Consider the following 15,406-nt stretch of genomic DNA (forward strand, 5'->3'; position numbering starts at 1 on the left):
AGGATCCCACATGCCGCGGAGCGGCTGGGCCCGTGAGCCATGGCCGCTGAGCCTGCGCGTCCGGAGCCTGTGCTCCGCAACGGGAGAGACCGCAGCAGAGGGAGGCCTGCATATCACACACACACAAAATATATATATATATATATATATATATGCAAATCAATCAATGTGATACAACATATTAACAAACTGAAGGAGAAAAACCATAAGATCATCTCAATAGATGCAGAAAAAGCTTTTAACAAAATTCAACACCCATTTATGATAAAACACTCCAGGAAGTAGGCATAGAGGGAACTTACCTTAACATAATAAAGGCTATATATGGCAAACCCAAAGCCAACATCATTCTCAATGGTGAAAAAATGAAACCATTTCCACTAAGATCAGGAACAAGACAAGTTTGCCCACTCTCCCCACTATTATTCAACATAGTTTTGGAAGTCCTAGCCACATAAATCAGAGAAGAAAAAGAAATTAAAGGAATCCAAATGGGAAAAGAAATAAAACTGTCACCGTTTGCAGATGACATGATACTATACATAGTGAATCCTAATGATGCTACCAGAAAACTGCTAGAACTAATCAATGAATTTGGTAAAGGAGCAGGATACAAAATTAATGCACAGAAATCTCTTGCATTCCTATGAATTAATGGTGAAAAATCTGAAAGAGAAAAAAAGGAAACACTCCCATTTACCACTGCAACAAAAAGAATAAAATACCTAGGAACAAACCTACCAAAGGAAACAAAAGACCTATATGCAGAAAACTATAAGACACTGATGAAAGAAATTAAAGATGATACAAACAGATGGAGAGATATACCATGTTCTTTGATTGGAAGAATCAACATTGTGAAAACGACTATACTACTCAAAGCAATCTACTGTTTCAATGCAATCCCTATCAAACTACCACTGGCATTTTTCACAGAACTACAAGAAAAAAATTCACAATTTGTATGAAAACACAAAAGATCCCGAATAGCCAAAGAAATCTTGAGAAAGAAAAATGGAGCTGGAGGAATCAGGCTCCCAGACTTCAGACTATACTACAAAGCTACAATAATCAAGACAGTATGGTACTGGCAGAAATACAGAAATATAAATCAATGGAACAGGATAGAAAGCCCAGAGATAAACCCACACACATATGGTCAACCTTATCTTTGATAAGGGAGGCAAGAATATACAGTGGAAAAAAGACAGCTTCCTCAATAAGTAGTGCTGGGAAAACTGGACAGCTACATGTAAAGAAGGAAATTAGAACACTCCCTAACACAAAAATAAATTCTAAATGGAATAAAGACCTAAATGTAAGGCCAGACACTATCAAACTCTTAGAGGAAAACATAGGCAGAACACTGTATGACATCAATCACAGCAAGATCCTTTTTGACCCACCTCCTAGAGAAATGGGAATAAAAGCAAAAATAAACAAATGGGACCTAATGAAACTTCAAAGCTTTTGCACAGCAAAGGAAACCATAAACAAGACAAAAAGACAACCCTCAGAATGGGAGAAAATATTTGCAAACAAAGCAACTGACAAAGGATTAATCTCCAAAATAATCAAGCAGCTCATGCAGCTCAATTATCTACAAACAGTAAATGCTGGAGAGGGTGTGGAGAAAAGGGAACCCTCTTGCACTGTTGGTGGGAATGTAACTTGATACAGCCACTATGGAGAACAGTGTGGAGGTTCCTTAAAAAACTAAAATTAGAAGTACCGTACGACCCAGCAATCCCACTACTGGGCACATACCCTGAGAAAACCAAAATTCAAATAGAGTCATGTACCACAATGTTCATTGCAGCTCTATTTACAATAGCTAGGATATGGAAGCAACCCAAGTGTCCACTGACAGATGAATGGATAAAGAACATGTGACACATATATACAATGGAATACTACTCAGCCATAAAAAGAAACGAAATTGAATTTTTTGTAGTGAGGTGGATGGACCTAGAGACTCTCATACAGAGTGAAGTAAGTCAGAAAGAGAAAAACAAATACTGAATGCTAACACATATATATGGAATCTAGAAAAAAAAAAACAAATGATTCTGAAGAACCTAGGGACAGGACAGGAATAAAGATGCAGACGTAGATAATGGACTTGAGGACACGGGGAGGGAGAAGGGTAAGCTGGGACGAAGTGAGAGAGTGGCATGGACTTATAAATAGTACCAAATGTAAAATAGATAGCTAGTGGGAAGCAGCCACATAGCACAGAGAGGTCAGCTCAGTGCTTTTTGTCCACCTAGCGGGTTGATATATGGAGGGTGGGAGGGAGATGCAAGATGGAGGAGATATGGGGATATATGTATATGTATAATTGATTCACTTTGTTATACAGCAGAAACTAACACACCATTGTAAAGCAATTATACTCCAATAAAGGTGTTAAAATAAATAAAGCCTATGTGACAATTAAACTTTTATAAAATCTTACAGCCCATCTGTATGCCCCAAGGAACATAGGAAATCAGACACAAATTCAATAAAATAAAATATCTATGGAAGCTTCAGCTTTTTAAGGAAGTATTGAGCAATTATAGTCCTGTGGTATTTTATACAAAATCTGAAAACAAGACTAATCTATCATCTTGAGTAGACATGAAACATTACAAAAGTTACAATATCACTCAGCCTTCAAGATGGTCTTATAAAGATTTTTACTCAGAATACTTGGCATCCTTTTAAATGAGTCACCCTGGTTTAAAAACACAAAATGTCTTAAGAATATACAGATTGCCTCCATTCCAAGTTTTAGATTTAACTGTTCTTAATTCCAGAGAATTAAGAATATGGAATATTGGAATATGCCACAAACGATGTCCTTGTTATGACCCTTTACCAAATGTTTACACATATAATGTAAGTGCTTCAATGTCAATATGAATGTTTTTTCATCTAATGTCAAATACAAAAAACATTCTATTTTTTGAAATAGTTGAATGCATAACGTATATTTACAGAAATCTTAGAGAAACACTTTAAAACCAAGTATAGTATTCCATTTCTCAAAATTCCACAACTTTTATTAATGTATCACATTACCAAGTGAAGACTTTATACTATAAGAATAAATACTTACACTTTTAAACTTTTTAAAGTTAAAACTTTAAAAAGTTTAAACGTTTAACTCTTTTTAACTCATAGTACTTATAAGAAATCTAAATCCCTGTGAGGTCTAGTGCTGGTTTCTAGAGTTTCAGGCAAGCTGGTGTCCTACTGTTTCATTCAAGTTCTGTTTTCTCCCAGACTCTCACTCTCTTATATACCAGTGAAAGTATGGTCAGCAGAGGTTGTGGACAGGTGAAGAATTGTCAGATCCCAGAAATCTCTAACTGAACTTTAGCAAAAGGCATGACTCAGATGGGTGTGAAGAGTCACTACTCTGGAAGCTGAAATGAGAGGTGTTATCAGCTACACAGGGTGCAGGACCAGAACATAGCTGCAGTTTTGAATTACATCTCATCGTGAGAATACCCCTCTTATCAACAGACCTGGGCTCTTGATAACTTAGAATTCAGGGTGAGTGGAGAAGTAACCAAGGAAACTACCTCATACTAGATCATTACATTATTTTCACTGTAGGCCAGGCACTCTAGATCTAATCTGGGTTTGAGTAGTATGACTGAAAGTGTTCATTTGGAATTGAGCCTTCACCTACAAGGCAACCTACAGATCTGAGGGACTTTTTAAATAAAAACCATAAAAGTAATTTAATTTTATATCTAGGAGAGATATTAGACATCTTCAATTCACTTTCAAACTCATTAGGCACAGAACTCAAAATAAAAACATAAATATTAGCTAAATAAGCAAAGCACATTAACAGGGAGCTCCTCTGGTTTAGTAAGAAATAGTCTTCAGTGGGGCTTTGCAGATCTTGGTTTAAAAAACATCTATCTAGTAATAGTTCTTATTTGACAAGATGAGGAGATTTAGGGTCAAGGTCATAAAAATGCAGAGAAGGCCTCAAATTCAGATTTTTATTCCAAAAACAATATTATTCCTACTGGGCCACTATGGCCTTCAGAACAACCTGCTCATTAACTGTCATGGTGTTTCTCCCATTCTCTCTTAACCAGAAATTTCCACTTTTATTATCATTATTTTTACTAGAAAACATATTTAGAATATTAGTTCCATAAGGCCATTATTTATATGTACATATACTTACATGAGGCATCAGGGACATTTGCACAATGCTTCTAAAATGAGTTTATGCAGCCCTCAATAAAACACTATAATTCACCTTTTAAAAAATTCAAATAACACAAAGCAGAAGTCTCCCATAACCATTCTCACTCTACCTACTTCCTCTGCCCAAATCTCATCTCCTCTTCAGAAATAGCGTTTTAAGTTTAGTATGTATCCTCTCAGATTTTATCCCATTCTCAGTCTTTCTACACAAATATTCAAATAGAATATAGAGTTTGAGACTTTTTAAATTCAGCTTTATTAAGGTATAATATACAAAAAATTTAAGGGTACAGTTTTATGAGTTTTTTCAAATGTATAGTCATATAAGTGCCACCATAAACATACGAAAGAACATTTCTATCACTCTAAAAATTTCCCTCCTATCCATTTACAATCAATCCCCCTTCCTCCAGTCCCCATATGAAACCCCTGGTAACTACTAATTTGCTTTCTTTGGCTATAACTTTGCCTTTCTAGAATTTCATATAAAAGGAGTCACTTGATATATAGTCTTTTTGTATCTGGTTTCTTTGACTTAGCAGGACACTTTTGAGATTCATCCATGTTGTTACATATATCAGTAATTTCATTTCTTTTATTAATAAGAGATCATTTTATTGCTGAATAATATCTTTAAATTATCATATTTATCTATGTATGTATATATATATGTATTCATTCATCAAAAAATATTAATTCAGCACTTACTATGGCTAGGCAGGGTTCTAGGTGATGAAAATACAGCAGCAAATAAAACAAAAATACCTGACCTTATGGATCATACATGGCTAGTGGAAGAGGTCAATGAAAAAACTTAAAATACAAGGTACAACAGACAATATTAAGTGCTAAAGAGAAAAATCAGGCAAGGAAGAGGAACAGAAAATGTCAGCATGGAGAGGGGGTGCAATTGTTGGAAGAGTAGCCAGGGAAGCTCTCACTGATAAGATGACAAACACCTGAAGGAAGTGAGACCAAGCCATGTGGCTATCTGGGTGGGGAAGCACTCCAGGCAAAGGACCCAGCAAGTCCAAAGGCCCTAACTGCATGTCTGGCATTTCTGTGGACACTAAAAAGGCCAGGGTAACTGGAGATGAATGAAAGGGAGAGTTGTAGGAGCTAAGATCAGAGAGATAACAGGGAGGGGGGTGAAGGTTGTGTAGGGTTGTATGAGCCTTTGGAAGGACTTTGGCTTTTACCCCTAATGAGATGGAAAGCCAGTGGATGTTGTTAAGACAAGGAAGGACATCACTTGACATACATTTTAGAGGATCATTCTGGCTAATGTGTGGAGAATAAATTGGAAAGGTTAAAAGACAGAAAACTACCTGGGAGGCCACTGCAGTAATTCTCATTAAGATATGATGGTGTCTTTGACTACAGTGGTACCTTTGAAGGTGGCAAGAAATGGCTGGATTTTAAACATGTTTTGAAGGTAGAACCAAAAAAATTTGCTGTTGAATGAGATGAAGGATGTGAAAGAATGACAGTAGTCAAGAATGACTCTAGGGGTTCTGGCCTAAACAACTGAAAGAAAGGATTTGGCATTTATAGAAAGAGAAGAGCAGATCTGAGGAGGAATAACAGGAGCGCAGTATGTGGATGTTTGAGATTCCTAAGCAGTGATGGGGTGGAGCTAGTGGCTCTCACAAGCCCATTGTTAAATTTTCAGGAATTATTCGAGCCACTTGACATCACATTGGTAGGTGGAAATCAGGGATTCTCTTCCCTTCTCCCCACCCCCACTCAAGAGCCTGTTATATAACATTTACCAGCACACCACAGCCTGTTAGATATACAAGTGATAGTGTAGGCATTTGTATATATATGAGTCTAGAGGTCAAGGGAGAGGTCTAGCTGGAGATTAAAAGTTGGAAGGCATTGGAATACAGTTACAGACGATCTGTCTTCATCAGGCAAGTGAGGATTAAGAGAGAGACAGAGAGAGAATTATTTCGAGGTCTGAGCCCTCAAATATTTACCAATCAGGAAGATGAAGAGAAACCAGCAAAGGAGTCTGAAAAGAACTGTCCACAGAAGTAGAAGAAATGCCAAGTGAACCAAGTGTTCTGAAAGACAAGACGATATTTCAAATACTACTGATAGGAAAGTAAGAGACTTGGCTGAGATGCCTGCCAGGTACGACTGAGAATTGACCACTGATTAAAGTCATGCTGAGGTTATTGATGACCTTGTAAAGAAATTCAGAGGAGTGGTGTAGGATAAAAGTCAGATAAATTATTGAATAGAAAACTCTGATTTTATTAAAAGAGGAGGTAAAACTGTGAGCAAGTTGACATATCCTCTAACCATAGTTTCCAGTTGCCCTATTACAATGAAAGATGACGCTTTATATACCCTATGACCTGAAAACTCCCCACAAGATTTTAAGGTTGGCACATATAGTACATATTTTCTGTTATTAATGCCAAATACATAACCTCTTCATTTCTTAACATATAAAATTAATTGTTTTTGCAGTAAGTGGTTGTTGATGAGCTTTTTGAAGATCCTCTACAACTGAAAAAAATTTTTCATAGGAGATCCACATTAAAAAGTTAATTGTTTCACTCTTTCAAAGTCTTCAAATCTTAATAATCACTGTTCTGGGAAGTCGCCTCTACTCTTTTCCTATTAGTACATTAGGAATATGGGAAATCTTAGTGGCTGGGGACAGTATATACCAAAGGAGAAAAACCATAGCATGGGGAAATGGTGAAGTGCCCAGTGGAGATTAAGGCAGTGAGAGGAGTGCAGGGAATTGGGAAGGACACAAATGCCCTCAGATATCCCGGTGAACATTTCTAAAACTAAGAAGCTGAAAGTTGGGGGTATGACCCTCTGCCAGTGGTTGCCAGACCTCTCCGCTATGGGAAACTCAGAGTGACAACCAGTGGGGTAGTCCAGACAAGTCCTATTTCTGGTTAGAGGACCCAGTGGCCCCAGCTTCCCCTCCATGCTGCCCTTCATCACTCTGGTCACCTGTGTTCTCTGTCCCGCATGTTCACATCATGTTTCTTGAGCTGAAGATACTCCTTCACCTTCTCTAAATCCCCGACCGAGGCAGCTTTGTGAAGTTTCTTTAAATCCTTATCTCTAAGGTTGTAGCCGGGCTGGGCTGGAGGACCGATACTGGCTGGCCCTTCTATGGGCAGGTGTGAGCAAGAACTGTGGGGCTCATCCTTCCTTCTCCATAATGTGAAAAGCTTCTTCATGGCGGCACAGGAAGCAGTCCTTCAGTCGGACCAGGATGTCCCTGGAACTCCTAACTGCCCCACCTGCCTCTCCATCTTGGCCCTCTGGCTCGCGGGCCCCTCTGGCCAGGTAGGTCCTCCCCGCAGTGCTGGAGTCAAAGCCGGCTAGAGACCGGAAGTGGGCCAAAGATCAGAACCTGTGTGGGCGGCTTTTCCCAGTTTCCTAGCAACGCCCAGGGCCTCTGGCACCGAGGTTGGGACCCAGCCCCCGGGGTTGCCCAGATCCAGATTCTTCACTCAAGATCTTAGATTAACTGCTAACACTCTCAGTCTTCCTATTAGATCCAGCATCTTTGGGTAGAAATCTATCAACTTTCTTACAAATACCCCTTTCCCTTCAAGGATAGACTTAGTAGCTTGAACTCTTGCAAACCAAGATTTACCTTCCTTCTGGTGGAGATGAACCTCCTCCAGTGATCGTGCCTCCAGCCTACTCCCTGCCTCTCACCAACATGGTTCACAAGGTGCAACTCGCTTTTAACAATAACTGAGATCCCTTCATAATCTCAATTTCAAACATACTTTTGAATACCATCTCTCATATTTTAGCTCACCCTCTCATCACAAAACTCCAAAAATCCTTCTAACTCACTGCAACTACAGTCCATTAATTCTGCCACATTTCACTGACCTTGACCACCCCACTCTGTGTTCTCACTTCCCTACTTAAGTAGGTTAAATTCCAAGGTTAATCATTATCTCTCTCATGCATATACCTTCAGCATGTTTGCCCCCATTCCTTTCCTTACTTGTCTACCTAAACCACAGAGCTGGTTAAATCTAAAACTCCCATCTAAACATGTCTGCCCTAAGCCACTGGTTGTGACTAAAGGAAAAAACAAATCCATGCTGTCTTTTCTCACTTTCAGTTCATGAAAACCCACCTGAAATGGATTGGTATGCTTCCCAGCAATCCTTAGATACTTGCCTGATCCATTCACACTTATACTTTCCTTGAACACTTCATATATTCTCTCTTCAAACTCATTCTCAGCTGATGACCTGGCTTCCTGATCCATTGAGAAAAGTGAGTTAATCAGAAGAGAAATTCTGCAGGCTACCAGGACATCTACCCACCTACCGACACCTTGCCAAAAAATATTTTACCTTCTCTTTTGTTCATGTTGATATCCATGTTCTAGCAAAGGTCAGCATTTCACTTACATACTAGAAGCCCATCCTCTGTATTGCTTCAGCAACCCCCCTCCCCTGCTTTCTCATGTGTCTATAAAGTTTCCCTCTCCGATGACATTCTTATTAATATAAATACATGCTAGTGTTTGTCCATCCTAAAACAAACAAACAAACTGACCCACCTTCCCCTGCAACCATTGCCTCATTTCTCTCCTTTACAGCAAAAAGACTTAGAATCGTCTATAATCTTGTAATCTCTGTCTACATTCTTCTTCTGTTCTCACTTAAGTTCCCATCATTACCCTGTTTTCCCATTTATCTCAATCCACACTGCTTTAAGTATGACTGACCATGATCTCCAATTGACATTTCTCAGTTTTCATGTTAATCTTGTTAATCTATTGCTTGCTCCTTGAAACACTTTCTTCACTTGGCTTCCAAGACATAATGCTTCCCTGGTTTCATTCCTTCCCTCCTAACCATTCCTCTTCAGTCTATTTCACTAACTCCTCTTTATCTCCAATAACAGAGAGCCCCAGGATCAGTCCATCATTAGCTTCATTTTCCCCCCAAATCCTTGGAGTCATCCTTGAGTCTTATCTTTTACACCTACATTTAAACTGCCAGCAAATTCTGTCAATTCTAACTACAGAATATATCCAGAATCCATTTGATTTCTTCCCCTATCCATATTCCCTTCTGGGTGATCTCATTCAGTCCCATGGCTTTAACACCATCTATGCAATGACAACTCCAAATCTGGAAGTTCCAGTCTGGTTCCCTTCCCTGAACTCCGGACTGGTATATCCAGTTGTCTATAGACTCTATAGGCATCTCGTGCTTAACATGTCTCAGCTGACCTCCTGACATTCCAATCTGTCACTGTATTTCTTACTTAAGAGCAGGGAACTCCATTCTTCATGTTTCTCAGGTCAAAAGTTTTAGTGTCATACTTGACTTCCTTCTTTTTCAAAGGCCACATCTAATCAGTTAGCAAAACCTGCATGCAGTACTTCCAAATACATACAGAAGTTGACCACTGATATCACTGTAGTCCAGGCCAACATCATCTCTCTCGTTTGCATTACTTGACCAAGAAAAATTAGCTGTGTTAGAACTGGGACAAGAACTGATAAGCTTCAGGACTTCAGGACTCCTCCTGTCATATCACACTACCTCTGGTTAATTTTATGAGCTGCACCGCCTTCTATTCATGATGACCTGAGAATAATTTTTCACTTATGTGCTAATATAAAGCTAGTACAGCTCAGAAATTTGAAATGTATAGATAATTATATGCTAATTTTATACAATTATTATTAATAGAATAATGAGTTGCTGTCTCTTCTATTATCAGACACATGAGTATTATGTCATATGGTTAGTGCCTTATATGAGTATTAAAATAGCAATGTTATTTATCACATTTTTTCCTAAATAACAATTCCCATGTAATTTCTCAGGAAAAATAATAAAAGAGACCCCAATATGCTTCATCTCAAACATATGCAGTTAAAACTTCTCAGTGGATTTTCTGTTGGTGTTCCTGCCAAAGATACAGAAAGTAGGCTTATGAAAGTTGTGATAATGAAAGAGCTATTTAAAGATCAATATGTACATTTTATTGCTAGTTTTTCTTTCTTGAAATTCTAAATTTGTGGTTATTTAAGAAGGTAATTGTTAAAGTCTAAAATAATAATGTCTGAAGGGAAATTTCTTTAGTTCAAAAGTTCACTAAGTTCTTTAAACCCGTATGGTGCCTTTGTACAAATTAGGAAGTAATCATGTATGTCATTTGTTTCTCTATAATTACAAATAAATTGGACTTGTTATAAAATGGGTTTATTATTTTTACAACAAATTATTTCTAATAAATGATTATTAAGTCATAATCATTTATAATAAATGGCATAGTGATTATTCGTAAGAAAAGTGCCTGTTTTTAAACTGGGACTTTAAACAAACAGAAAACAATACAAACTGCAATAAGAAATGTCAGGTTTAGGGCTTCCCTGGTGGCGCAGTGGTTAAGAATCCACCTTCCAATGCAGGGGACACGGGTTTGAGCCCTGGTCTGGGAAGATCCCACATGCCACGGAGCAACTAAGCCCGTGTGCCACAACTACTGAGCCCGTGTGCCACAACTATTGAAGCCCGTGTGCCTAGAGCCCTGCTCCGCAACAAGAGAAGCCACCGCAATGTGAAGCCCGTGTGCCACAACGAAGAGCAGGCCCTGCTCACCACAACTAGAGAAAGCCCATGCGCAGCAACAAAGACCCAACGCAGCCAAAAAAAAAAAAAAAAAAAGAAATATCAGGTTTAGATGGTGTACACTAATACCAATAAGATATTATATTTTAATTTACTTTTGCGATCAGTATAGAAATTATTAAAGCAATTCTTTATTGAGAATCACAAGTTATATGTGGCTGCATTAACAATTATCGACCTTTCTCTTTCATAATTTGAAGAGAATGTTTTGTTCCCCTTAGAACAAAATACTTTTCTACTGTTTGTTGGCTAATCATCATGATTTACTTCTTAATCAATTTAGACTGCCATAACAAATTACCATAGACTAGGTAGCTTAAACAACAAACATTTTTTATCACAATTCCAGAGGCTGGAAGTCTGAGATCAAGGTGCCTGCATGGTCGGGTTCTTGGTGAGGGCTCTCTTCCTGGTTTACTTGCTATGTCCTCATATGGCTGAAAGAGCTAGCTGTCTCTGGCCTTTTCTTATAAAGGCACTAATCCCATTCAGAGGGCTCCCATGACTCAATTACTTCCCAAAGGCCCCACCTCCAAATATCATCACATTGGAATTAGGGTTTCAACACATGAATTTTGGAGGGACACAAGCATCCAGTCCATAACATTTACTAATTTTGTTAGAACAAGATACTTTATTGCCATCAGCCAGAAGAGTTATGTTTGTATAATAAATGTACAAATAGCCCATCTCTGGACCTAACTCAAAGTTTTAATAGAAGTACAAAAATATGTCACAAAGACAAAAATGCTGCAGTGAAAATGGTGCCTCTTAGAGGTGGTAACTTGTGCAGTGCATGACCTGAACAACTGTATGAAGCCACCATTAGTTTAGTCTCAATTTTGTAGATCTCCTATACATCAGGCATTTTACTAGGTGTCAAAAATACAAGCATGAAATAGATGTAGTTCTGATTGTCATGGTACTCACTATAGAGTAGAGTTAATTTCTATAGTTTTTCAAAAATCTTTTCTAAGGAAAACATAATTTTCATTCATTCACTTATTCACTCAACAAATAATTCTTGTGTCTTTTAAGTATACTGGTATTGCTCTAATATTGGAGCATAAAAAAGTATTTTTCTTACCTCAATATACACTTAAAATTATTTGTGTTGTATTTCCATATGTTTCTACTTTGCAGGTAATATCTACATTGTCTAAGTTTGATCTTTATATTCAATTTTCAAGGCAGCTAAGTCATGCGACAACATTCCGTAATAGAAAGATCAGTGGATAGCTTCTTAAATGGTTTTTAAAAATGCCAAGTTAATGGAAAAGGTTTTCTTTGTCCTTTGGCATAGGGCTCATCATAATGCCTTGCAAGCTGACAAAGCATGATGATGGAAAGGATTTAGAAAGTGACATCACACTGCACTGACTCTTTGGACCATCCTGCTACCTAAGAGTACAGCCTCTCTAGCACCAAAAAGAATCTCAAGAGGTCACCACTTAAAAAGTAGAATCACAAACTCTTTCATTATTATCTCTTTATTGGAAAGAGATTCAATATTGACGATAAATACTGTTTCAAATGCTCCTCACTTGTCCTCTTCCCTTGATAGATGAACCTGGATAATCTGTGCCACACAATCTAGTTTCTACAACTAGTTTCTCTAGCATGAAAAGTACTTTTTTAAAATGACACCTTTTTGGCTTACATGGTGCAAATAAGAATTTCTTCCACTAGAGAGGGACACCTGGTAACTTACTCTGGTAGCTTGAATATGTTGATATCAATTGCTATTTGCATATCTGGCAGGTTCCCCTCTGGCAGATTGCCACCACCTCCTCAATGATTCATCTTAAACTTACCTCATTGAGTATAACCTCCAATGAGATTTAGTTCAGAGTAGGTAAGTTCTTAACATGGGACATTTTATTTGTTCTTCCAAGATAGAGAAAACACCAAATAACCAAATTTGCAGAATTCAATTCACAAGGTAGATAAAATGGCTAGGGATAAATGAGTTTACTAGCATCGTTCTGAGAAGAAAAATAAAAAGTAAATACATTGGTGTCTTTTGCACTCCTCTTCCCTGGCAGCTGGAAAGTTTTTGAAAGGATCATTATCTCTTATCTGTTTTCTGTTACCCGCCATATTGCGAAGTATGGTGCCTCTAGGCCTTATGATGGAGGCTTCATGCTATACTGAACAGTCTCTACCTACATTCCCTCCCTAGACTAAAGAATTATAGTGAAGTGTGCTGTCTTCTTACTGCCCCTAGGGAAAGAGGTCCAGAAAAATCATCATGCTGTTTAAATTTGTTATTCTGCAATTGTGATACCAACTCTGTGTCATGATGCCATTTTCTGATTTGACAGGGTTAGGTTAGGATTATGATAACTGTAATCCACTTCTAGGTATCAAATTTTGTTAAATCATTCTCTGACATATAATGATTATGATGGTAGGGATGTGAGAGATTTTAATGCACCAATTGCCTACCAATAGTATAATCAATATTCACTCTGGAATATTCTCCAAGTGTGTTCCAAAGGGATACTTTGTGGCAAAGTGTAAGAGTATTATGTTCTTAATATTATCATGTATTTTTCTATTGCTGATTCAAATTCATTTTACTTTTTAGTAATAGAAGACAGTTCTAAAGAAGACATTAAACAGGTAGGACTTGATAGATTGATTCATTACTTTTTTTTTTAAACATCTTTATTGGAGTATAATTGCTTTACCATGGTGTATTAGTTTCTGCTTTATAACAAAGTGAATCAGTTATACATATACATATATCCCCATATCTCTTCCCTGTTCCATCTCCCTCCCTCCCACTCTCCCTATCCCACCACTCTAGGTGGTCACAAAGCACTGAGCTGATCTCCCTGTGCTATGCGGGTGCTTCCCACCAGCTACCTATTTTATGTTTGGTAGTATATACATGTCCATGACACTCTCTTTCTCCCAGCTTACCCTTCCCCCTCCCCATATCCTCAAGTCCATTCTCTAGTAGGTCTGCATCTTTATTCCCATCTTGCCCCTAGGTTCTTCATGACCATTTTTTGGTTCTTTTTAGATTCCATATGTGTTAGCATACGGTATTCGTTTTTCTCTTTCTGACTTACTTCACTCTGTACGACAGACTCTAGGTCCATCCACCTCACTACAAATAACTCAATTTCGTTTCTTTTCATGGCTGAGTAATATTCCACTGTATATATGTGCCACATGTTCTTTATCCATTCATCTGTTGATGGACACTTAGGTTGCTTCCATGTCCTAGCTATTGTAAATAGAGCTGCAATGAACATTGTGGTACATGACTTTTTGAATTATGGTTTTCTCAGGGTATATGCTCAGTAGTGGGATTCCTTACCAACTCTGTGTCATGATGCCATTTTCTGATTTGACAGGGTTAGGTTAGGATTATGATAACTGTAATCCACTTCTAGGTATCAAATTTTGTTAAATCATTCTCTGACATATAATGATTATGATGGTAGGGATGTGAGAGATTTTAATGCACCAATTGCCTACCAATAGTATAATCAATATTCACTCTGGAATATTCTCCAAGTGTGTTCCAAAGGGATACTTTGTGGCAAAGTGTAAGAGTATTATGTTCTTAATATTATCATGTATTTTTCTATTGCTGATTCAAATTCATTTTACTTTTTAGTAATAGAAGACAGTTCTAAAGAAGACATTAAACAGGTAGGACTTGATAGATTGATTCATTACTTTTTTTTTTAAACATCTTTATTGGAGTATAATTGCTTTACCATGGTGTATTAGTTTCTGCTTTATAACAAAGTGAATCAGTTATACATATACATATATCCCCATATCTCTTCCCTGTTCCATCTCCCTCCCTCCCACTCTCCCTATCCCACCACTCTAGGTGGTCACAAAGCACTGAGCTGATCTCCCTGTGCTATGCGGGTGCTTCCCACCAGCTACCTATTTTATGTTTGGTAGTATATACATGTCCATGACACTCTCTTTCTCCCAGCTTACCCTTCCCCCTCCCCATATCCTCAAGTCCATTCTCTAGTAATGCACAAGCACTTATAATTTTCACCAGGTCCAATCTGTTTATTTTAGTTTTTATTTCCATTTCTCTAGGAGGTGGGTCAAAAAGGATCTTGCTGTGATTTATGTCAGAGTGTTCTGCCTATGTTTTCCTCTAAGAGTTTGATAGTGTCTGGACTTACATTTAGGTCTTTAATCAAAGATAAGGTGACCATATGTGTGTGGGTTTATCTCTGGGCTTTCTATCCTGTTCCATTGATCTATATTTGTTTTTGTGCCAGTACCAGACTGTCTTGATTACTGTAGCTTTGTAGTATAGTCTGAAGTCAGGGAGCCTGATTCCTCCAGCTCCATTTTTCTTTCTCAAGATTTAGATATTCGGGGTCTTTTTTGTTTCCAGACAAATTGTGAAATTTTTTGTTCTAGTTCTGTGGAAAATGCCAGTGGTAGTTTGATAGGGATTGCACTGAATCTGTAGATTGCTTTGGGTAGTAGAGTCATTTTCACAATGTTGATTCTTCCAATCCAAGAACATGGTATAT

The 15,406-nt window shown here is 37.9% G+C and overlaps 1 protein-coding gene across 1 annotated transcript in view; it reads right to left on the reverse strand.

The window, feature by feature from the left end:
- The window catches only part of ANKRD7 (ankyrin repeat domain 7), a 20,999-nt gene extending 13,566 nt beyond the window's left edge, over positions 1-7,433 (reverse strand). Inside the window, 2 exon segments of the mRNA XM_024131333.1 lie at positions 7,201-7,336; positions 7,388-7,433. Coding sequence (XP_023987101.1) covers positions 7,201-7,336; positions 7,388-7,433 — 182 coding nt within the window.
- Positions 7,434-15,406: the final 7,973 nt, after the last annotated feature.

Source organism: Physeter macrocephalus, chromosome 5 (genome assembly GCF_002837175.3).
Source record: "Physeter macrocephalus isolate SW-GA chromosome 5, ASM283717v5, whole genome shotgun sequence".
Classification (NCBI taxonomy): domain Eukaryota; kingdom Metazoa; phylum Chordata; class Mammalia; order Artiodactyla; family Physeteridae; genus Physeter; species Physeter macrocephalus.